At 41.3% G+C, this 9,793-nt stretch overlaps 1 protein-coding gene across 1 annotated transcript in view; it reads left to right on the forward strand.

Annotated features, from left to right (window-relative positions):
* The window catches only part of LOC134184398 (uncharacterized), a 28,756-nt gene extending 20,244 nt beyond the window's left edge, over positions 1-8,512 (forward strand). The window contains exons 15-17 of the mRNA XM_062652073.1: positions 940-1,116; positions 7,299-7,976; positions 8,041-8,512. Coding sequence (XP_062508057.1) covers positions 940-1,116; positions 7,299-7,976; positions 8,041-8,205 — 1,020 coding nt within the window. The 3' untranslated portion in view covers positions 8,206-8,512. The remainder of the gene's footprint in view (positions 1-939; positions 1,117-7,298; positions 7,977-8,040) is intronic.
* The last annotated feature ends 1,281 nt before the right edge of the window (positions 8,513-9,793 follow it).

Consider the following 9,793-nt stretch of genomic DNA (forward strand, 5'->3'; position numbering starts at 1 on the left):
TGTGTGTGTGTGTGTGTGTGTGTGTGTGTGTGTGTGTGTGTGTGTGTGTGTGTGTGTTTCTATGTACTCACGTATCTTCAAAACGGTGAGATCCAGTGCCACCATATTTTGCTCGCGCACTCCGCATTGATCAAGCTCGACAGTCAAAAGTTTGTTGTCTTCTGGAGTTCTGCTGGGACGACACGATTTCTTACCGATCAAAGCTGCTTCCACTCGCACGCTAATTTCTCTAGAACGACCCATTTGATCTCCACCAAATTTAAACTGCCCATTCTTGACCTTGGACACCTTGGACAGTACGTACAGAGTGTGTCATTTATTATTACCGGCAATGATAATAACAGCATGATATTTTTGAGAATATCGAAGTCTTTAAAATGCGTCTATCTTTGTTGGCCCATGTGTGCACGTCAAGTAGTTGCCACATTAGCTAGATCTGTTTCCTACAATGGGACTGTTGAAATAGCTGCAAGATAAGGTGTGACTGCTGGTCACATATATGGGAAACCGATTATCTGGGTGAGTAAATAACTGCACATGACTTCCAAGTTTCTGCTCTCCAGATATCTAAAACTCTGAATGAAATACTTGCTGCTAATTTCTCGGGAACAGGACTCTCAGTTGCATTTTCATTGAGATATTAACTAGCTCCTTCCAGTTCATTCGAATGCACGCTCATACCAGTTTCGTGTAGATCGACTGTACGTGTCATCTTCCTTCAACGCTTCTTAGTGATCGAAGATTTCGTGTCAATTGAATGGTTTAGCTGTGATTTAAAGAGGTGTAGCCAAATGCAACCATACTAGCCATCATAGCAAAGGCTCTGTTTGTTCATGATAGTAGCCGGATATTTCCAATAGTTGTGTAAACTTCTTTGTCTGCTATTACTGTACTTCTTTTCTTGTTAAGCAACAGTGAATTTTGTTGATTTCTTGGCAGTTTGTGGCAATGTATGACTGGACACCACTACAGATAGGAGACTTACCAATCTTCCAAGGTGATGTAGTGACTGTGTTGGCGAAAAATCCAGATGATTGGTGGACAGTACGAAATGCCAAGGGAATGGAAGGTTTGGTACCAAGCACATATTTGGAACAACATGGAAAAGAATCTGACGTAAGGGAATGGTTTTGATGTCTGTCTGTGGTTTGTGCTTTGTCTGTTGTTTGTCTGTCTGTGGTTTGTGCTTTGTCTGTTGTTTGTCTGTCTGTCTGTCTGTCTGCCTGCCTGCCTGCCTGCCTGCCTGCCTTCCTGCCTGCCTGCCTGCCTTCCTGCCTGCCTGCCAACTTTAACTGCAAGTATTTGTCATGCAGTGTATTTAGCTGCTGGGCACGCTCTCTACATGAATTGCCAACGAGATTTTATCTGTCTTGCTAACCAGCTTAAATGAATATATATATATATATATATATATATATATATATATATATATATATATATATATATCAACTAGTAAAGCAGGGTTGATTTTACATGAATTGGTGGCCCAACTACCCCAGAAGTCAAACTCGGAAGAAGTGAAGCCGCAATTTCATTCTCTGGAGAAAGTCATTGATTATCCTAGAAAACTTCAACATTGCTTAACTTTGGATATATCACAGAAACAGTCAGAAGATTTCATTAAAAACATAAAGTCAAATTGGGATGCTACCAGGCTTAGGTCATTACAGGGGAAAGGTGCAGGAGCATGGCTTGATGTTATTCCCTCAACATACAAAAATGCACTTAAACCTAACGAATTTTGTTTAGCGTCTTGCAAGTTTATCAGCTTGCCTTTTTGTCGATTGCTTGAGCATTGTGACTGTGAACAGAAGTTAGATCAAGAAGGTTTTCATTTGATTACCTGTAAATATGGAGGCGGTTCTGTCTGGTCTCACGACGTTACTGTTGCTGAGTGGTTGCTTGCCTAATAGAGCTGGGTATTCCTCATCAAACAGAACCAAGAAACAGATACGTACAAACTAATGGAAGACCAGACATTACATTCTGCGACACTGATTCTGGTGTCACCTATGAATGTGCTGTTTCTTTGGCTCACCCTTGGAGGAAAGACATAGGAACGGAGCTACAAAGGCATGCAGACATGCAGCGACAGAATGGGAATCAGAAAAATGTTACAAATATTCAAAGGAGATCTTGCCAGATGGATCTAGCCCTGAAATTGCTCCACTAGTTTTTTAGCATTTTGGCACATCGGGATCACAAGCGGAAAACTTACTGCATGAACTGGGAAGAAAGGCAGGGCTCATTGAAGGAAGATGAGTAGATACAGAGTTTGTGTCATATTGGCAACGACGTTTTTCTGTGACTCTCCAAAAGTGCAATAGTAAAGTTGTCTTGAGGAAAGTGTTTAAGTTGTCAACAACCGTACTAATGGAAGATAATGTAGCTAGCAGAGATAGATACATTCAGTGCTTTACACATTGAAGTAGTTGAACTTGTTTATGAAGCACATTCTTTTAATTATTGAAAAATCATGTATTCTGGTGTGTAGAGATGCTGTATCCTAATAAAATAGCCTGCCTGCCTGCCTGCCTGCCTGCCTGCCTGCCTGCCTGCCTGCCTGCCTGCCTTAACTGATGGAAGACCAGACATTACATTCTACGACATTGATTCTGGTCACCTATGAATGTAATGTTTCTTTGGCTCATCCTTGGAGGAAAGACATAGTGAACGGAGCTAAAAAGGCATGCAGACATGCAGCGACAGAACGGGAATCAGAAAAATGTTACAAATAGTCAAAGGAGATCTTGCCAGATGGACCTAGCCCTGAAATTGTTCTGCTAGCTTTTGAGCATTTCAGCACATCGGGATCACAAGCGGAAAACTTACTGCATGAACTGGGAAGAAAGGCATGGCTCATTGAAGGAAGACGAGTAGATGCAGAGTTTATGTCATATTAGCAATGACGTTTTTCTGTGACTGTCCAAAAATGCAGTAGTAAAGTTGTCTTGAGAAAAGTGTCTAAGTTGTCAAACATACTAATGGAGGATAGTGTAGTTAGCAGAGATAGGTACATTCAGTGCTTCACACATTGAAATAGTTGAACTTGTATATAAAGCACTTTCTTTTAATTACTGAAAAATCCTGTATTTTAGTGTGTAGAGATGATGTATCCTAATAATATAACCTGCCTGCCTGCCTGCCTGTTTGTTGTTTGCCATTCGTCATGTATTCTTCATAATTAAAGATTTCATCACCTGCTTAAAGCACTACATTGCATAGTTTAACCATGCCAAGGCCACAAGTATCAATTTAACAGATGAAAGCAGAAAATTATGCAGTTTGAGCCGTTCTTTTGTCTGATTCTACCTAAGATTCTGTAGAGTTTTCATGATATAACTGATGCTTTATATCATTATAACTCAACTAAGAAACGCCTACAAAATGTTTAAATTTGGCAGGAGTTTTTGGCAACTTCTGTGTCTGAGTAGATGTCAGATTTTATCAATGTACTAATAGTACTTTCTTGACATGAGCACTTGCACTTGGGCCAGTTTGAGTTTCCATGGTTTTAAAATACCATGTAAAAAAGCAGTTGTGCCAAGTCATTCTAGCTGTGCTGACTGGCTCATCATTTTTCCTGCGTAATGGTCTTTCACATGTTCTGAGACTATCTCCGCTTGACAGTTGTAATTGTAAAGAAAAGAAAAATATGACCTGCTTGTCTTGGGTGAATCATGTACTTTTATACTTATGTTAGCATAAATGGGAAACCATGCCTATAATCAGGACAGCTCACTTCTCAAAATGTGCCATGTAAATGAAGGCTGTCTTGTTTCTTTGCCTTGGGTTGGTATGGGTTGGCTTTTATGCATTATTGTGTAAACTTGGTTTTAGATGCTTGTTCTTTTCATTGACGAAGATGCAAACACCATAGGCGAAACAGGTAGCAAAGAACTTTCTGGATGGAGTTCTCTCATGTACTTTGTGGTCTTAATTGGTACTCTTCAAAATGCTGCAGCTCTGTACATCAAACAGAGCGGCTTTAGCTAGAAATTTAATGCTTTATGGGCATGGTATTGAATGTCTAAATTGACACTTTCCCAAATTGGTAATCTAATACTTAATGTCTGACCTGTTTGTTGTCTGAATTTTGTATCTGTGCTGAGCACTGTTTACATAGTAGATGTGGAAATTCTCCAAGGCAGACTCCCCGCTACCTTGCAATAGAATCTGTCTGTCTGTTTGCTTGTCTGTATGCCGAATACATATATTTCAATTTTAAAAGCAACAACAGAATATATTGCAAATAGCTAACTGCTTTGCCCTATGACAATAATGTTAAGAGGAACATCTAAAACAACTAACAACTATTTAATTGATTATTAAACTATTTAGCGAAAGGAATCATGTAGCCTTTTACTAATTAGTGTACAGGTCAAAAGAGCATTTGTCCTGCATTGCATGTTTGTAGTTGAAATTGCCAATCTCTGCATGTCGCCAGTAGTATTTGAACTTTGCCATTTTTTGTCCCAAAGTTGTCTCTGGATAGTTTAGACAAATCATCTAAATAGATCTGCCTTCTTAGCCTCGTCCCCAGACTCACGTGAGCCTGGCGGTGTCTGGTTTCCTTATGACACTTTCAGCCTCCCATGAGTCTGGACTCACCGCGCCTACTTTCACACACTTACTTCACTAAGTGTCACCCTGTGTCATAGCCTTGGCACTCCACATGCTGAAATACTACCTACGTCACAAGCTCAATTAGCTTATATCTATTTAATGTTTCACCCAGCAGATTGTGTATCACGCCCAAGCCTCCAAAAAGTGCGTGGTGACTCTCCACGGTGAGTGATTCATCAAGTTCACGCTCTCCGAATCTTAGGACGACTTCAGTATGTGGAAAGGTGAGTGTATTCCTGTGTTATTGTCCTACTCGTATAGACTGGCGAGCTTGCCAAGTCTAGTTACAGCAATCCGGACTTCGAGTGTAGTTCACTCGTTGTTTGTGCGGACAAAGATGTCTTTTCCCTAGGATGGCCCTGGAGACTTCAAGTTTACCCTCCTGAAAGTCACCATAATTGAAAACACGAAGAGCGGACTGCAATTTCACGTCAAGGTGTCTCTCGTTGCCATTGCGCACCGTACTGGCCTTTACAATAGAGTCTGCACACTAGCAAGAGCCGTGCAGATAGCGGATGTGCGACGAACAACGAGTGAACTACACGCAAAGTACGGATTGCTGTAACTAGATTTGGCAGGCTCGCCAGTCTACACGAGTAGGACAATAACGTAGGAATACATTCACCTTTCTACATGCTGAAGTTGTCTTGAGATTTGGAGATCTTGAACTTGGTGAATCACTCACCGTGGAGAGTCACCATGTGCTTTTTGGAGGCTTGGGTGTGATACACAATCTGCTTGGTCACACATAATTTAGATAGATGTAAGTTAATCGAGTATGTGTTGTAGGTACTATTAGTCACGTGGGGTGCCAAGGCTATGATGTGGGGTGACACTTAGTGAAATAAGGGTCTGAAAGTAGGCGAGGTGAGTCTGACTCACGGGAGGCTGAAAGTGTCATACGGGAACCGGACACTGCCAGGCTTACGTGAGTTTGGGGATGAGGCTATACCTCCTTGCCACGACATTCTAACTGTTCCAAGACGAGTGGAACAACTCTTACAGACAACCACTTGGATGTTGTTTCTCATTACGAACCAACTTCCTGTCTTGTCTTCTAGTAGGTGCTGCTCCATCCATAGCAACTGAAGTTGGAAAAACCTTCGAAATTCATGGATGTGCGAGTGCTATTTCCAACTCTGCATTGGAACATGTCAAAAACAACAATGTCAGTGCGAATATCAGAGGTAGCGTTTCTATCTTTTTAGCTCTTTTCTGTGTTAAATTTGAGATCATTTGGACACTCTTATCACATGGACTTGATAGAGTTATGTGACCAGACAGTACCACGTTCTGTTTCGATTGCAATCCAATGATATCCGCTCGAGTCACCATTTGCTCAAACGCAGTCACATGTCTGATTGTTGTCACATAAAGGCAATGAAAGCCCAAGCCTCAGGTAAGCCGCCAGCCGAATTTTGGAAGGTTTGAGTATGAGCTTTCCTGGAGTTGCAATAACAGACACCAAGATCCTGCACTTTTTCCTGTCTGTCTGTCTGTGTCTGTCTGTCTGTCTGTCTGTCTGTCTGTCTGTCTGTCAATACATATATTTAAAATTTCAACACTATTACATTCTAAATGGTTCCAGCAAGGAAAAGGAAAACATGCTACAACAATGTCCGGCGACCCTTGCAGCCGCTTACTACTTAGGACAATTAATTAACTGTACTCTATAAGCAGTACAACTGTTCTTGCTAAAAGAAAGTCTGCATAGTTTTCTTGAGAGCACTTGTGCATTGCATCTCTGGAGGCTAACGGACAGGCAGCGTCTCCAGTATGTCTTGAACTTGCCACTGTTTGGGTGTTCATCTTCATCTACAGAAAATAGGGACAGATGATGTAGAAATTGGTAGGCTTTCCATCCCCAGCGGCCGTAATGCTACCAGAGGGATGCAATTGGATGCATTTCCCATAGCATCAATCTGTCTGTCTGTCTGTCTGTCTGTCTTTCAAAACATATATTTCTTATATGAGATGCTATTACAGGGTACAATAAGCAAAACGTTGAGTAAATTAATTTAAAATTTTTAAACAAGTGATATCGTATTTATTTGATTAAACGCCGCAGCATTTATTTTATAGCTAAGGTTTCAACTGAGGCATTGGCAGCGTTTATTTGTTAAAGGCTCTCTGTTCGTGCTTTGGGAGTGTCATGCTGCAGGGAACAACGCTCACCATACTGGTACTTACGCATTTCACACTTTGAGACCTCGTGTGGTGAACAGGATTTCAGGTGGTCATATTTGCTTTACATATGCCTCCAAAGAAGTCCTATGATTTTTCGTTCAAGATTTGAGCAATAGGTGAATTTTGGCGTTTATTTGACGGTCGTTATATTTTATCTGTACTCTCAGCTGTGGTGTTTATTTGAGGGTGGCGTTTAATCGAAGAAATATGCTATTACACTACTCTAAATGAGTAAATAGTAACATTAACTGAGTGGTCACTCACCGCTAGTCATATGTAGCATGTCGATGCCGTTGGTCCCACATGTCTATCCGTCCCTCCGTCCGTCTGTCTGTCAGTCTGTCTGTCTGTCTTTTTGTCAGGCATTTTATCTGTTGGGGAGCTTGTCTAGAAGTCTTGTCTGTATATGTGAAAGTCTGTGTGTCTCTCTCTGTTTGTAAAATTTAGCAACAAGTTTGTTGTGAATGTATGACTGGTCTTGTTAGATGAGAGGAAGCAAATTTTCAGGTGGAAGTCTTTCTTCTGTAACATCTTCACATTCAAGTGGGGACAGTGTTCCTCCTCCTCCTCATCTAGTGAAGCCAAGTCTTACTGTCACCAACAACCGTAGCAGTTATGTAAGAGCTAAAAGACATTCGGAACCAGTTAGTGAAGATTCAGGCTCTAGTCAAGACAGTGGAATTGACAGATCATCTGTTCAGCAATTGGCAAATAAACTTAGAGGACAATTAGGGAGTGATTCAGGAAAACCTACTATATCAAATAAACCAGTGAAAATTCCTGAGACAAGAAAAGACAGGTGGTCATCTTACACACCTAACAGTTCAGCAAACAAGCACACAGCATTGCCTAAACCAGTTCTGTCAATGAAACCAAATTTGATCACTTCTAGTCCGTCACTTTCCAGAAGAGATGGATTGGTATTGAAACCGTCTTCCTTACCTGATAAAGCATCACCACCTGCTTTAAGTCTAACGTCGTCGTCTACAAACCAATTTAGTAGCCCAGTGATTTCAGGAAAGTCTGTTTGTAGTCCTAAAATTCCTCCAAAACCAAGCAAGAAACCCTTAAAGTTAGCAAATGCCAAGCAATTTTCTCATCCTGCTGTTGTTTTGAGGAAGGATGCGAGGAAAGAAGCGTCATCTGTAGAATCATCTGATGAAGTAATTTTTTGTTTCCTACTTTTTGCGCGTTAAAATTAATATACATATGTATTGTTGCTTTTAGTATATTTGTCAATGGCAGTATGTAGCATCCTCACCAGATGACCTCTCTCTTCAACCAGGTGATGTAGTTATTGTTACTGAACAGAGCAACAGTGATTGGTGGATAGGAACGTGCAAGGGTAAAAAAGGAGTATTTCCTGCAACATTCGTGACCAAATTGAAATAGGAGTGCTGAACGTTTGAAGTGTTTTTGAATGGAAGAGTACATTCAAAAGATTTGCATCTTGCTTTCATACTCATTATTAACTACTGTTGTGGTGTTTGTAGATTTTACAGAGACTTCTATACTGTTGTACAACAACAATTTGCTAGAGTAGTACTTTTGTGACGTAATTCTGGTTCTTGTCTTGTTTTCTGCCAACATTTAGGTTGCAGTACTTGATCTGATATCAACCATTTCTTTCTCTACATGTACAGCAATGTAATAATCTGCGCTGAAATGGCGGGGCAGAGTGACGAAAGAGATCAGAAAACGGTTGTTTATCGTTGCAAAGGGGCGTGGCTAGCGAGATTACATTTGCAGTGTTCACGTGCACGTAGTCTCGACCATTTCCGTCAACGCGGCGGAAAGGGTCTGGCTATGCGAGACTACTGTACCAGTTCGTTCACGCTGACGTTAATGACATCATAAAAACTAAAGACATATTACATCTGCTGCATGGGCGCGGAGGGTTTCTAACAATGCGACCGTCCTAGCAAATACTCATTGACCCATTTGGCTTCTAATGGACGGATACCGTAGAATCAGTGGCAGATCCTGACTGGAAAAAGGGTGGTGTACATACTATACACAGCTTTGGTCTTCACACGTATTTAGGGGCCGGTCATTACTAAGTGTCCGGAGGGGCTGGCAAATTTGCTGGGAGTCATAACTTTGAAAGGGTCACTCTAGGCATTTGGGTCACCTGTTAGGAGGTCAATTTTTCAGGAATGTTTATGATATTAGCTGTATACATACTATAGAACTGTATGCAAGAACAGTATATTTCTAAGCGCTTTGCACACTTGCATTGCTGAAAACGGCAATTGCTGCTTTACTTGTTTTGTCAGCGCGGGTTAGCTAGAAAGGACGAACTAAGAATCATACCTAGGCCACACTTGAGCTCCGAAACAGACTACAATTTATTGTACACATCTGTATGATTATATACTGCATGTATGCACATATATGGGGGTCATCTATTAAGCTAACCGACAGACAGTGGGGGTCAAAAGTTTTTAGCAGGCATATTTTGCAGAGGTCACATTTCAAACTATGCGGCCTTTGCCAAATTTGCCAACCCCTCTCCCCGGACATGTAATAATGACCGTCCCCTTACAGTCCACATTTTTTATGACTACGGCTACAAATGATGGGGCTATAGCCCGGTCTAGCCCATGCCACGCTACTTCCCTGGTGAGAGTGTCCGTCGGACTAATAAATCAGATTCGCTAGATATCGAGGCCTGCTCTAGCTATACACTCCTGAACTATCTTTTGCGTCTTTTCTAGATCGCAAGGACAAGGCTGTAGATCGAGTTAATATTCCATACGAGAGATTTGTTTATCTTTTAGTCTAGAGCATCGGGACACACCTTCCCAGACCATATGCACCTTCCTATGTATAGTCTCGCGTGGCCAAATCGCTCGATTTCAAATGTCTGGCCACGCGAGTACAATTTGGTTGGTCTAATTGGGTACTGTACAGCATAACCGATACTGTCATTGCATGGAGCGGTAGTAGAGTTCGCGGTAACACGGAGAACGTACATATG

The sequence above is a fragment of the Corticium candelabrum genome, chromosome 9, assembly GCF_963422355.1.
Source record: "Corticium candelabrum chromosome 9, ooCorCand1.1, whole genome shotgun sequence".
NCBI classification, from domain to species: domain Eukaryota; kingdom Metazoa; phylum Porifera; class Homoscleromorpha; order Homosclerophorida; family Plakinidae; genus Corticium; species Corticium candelabrum.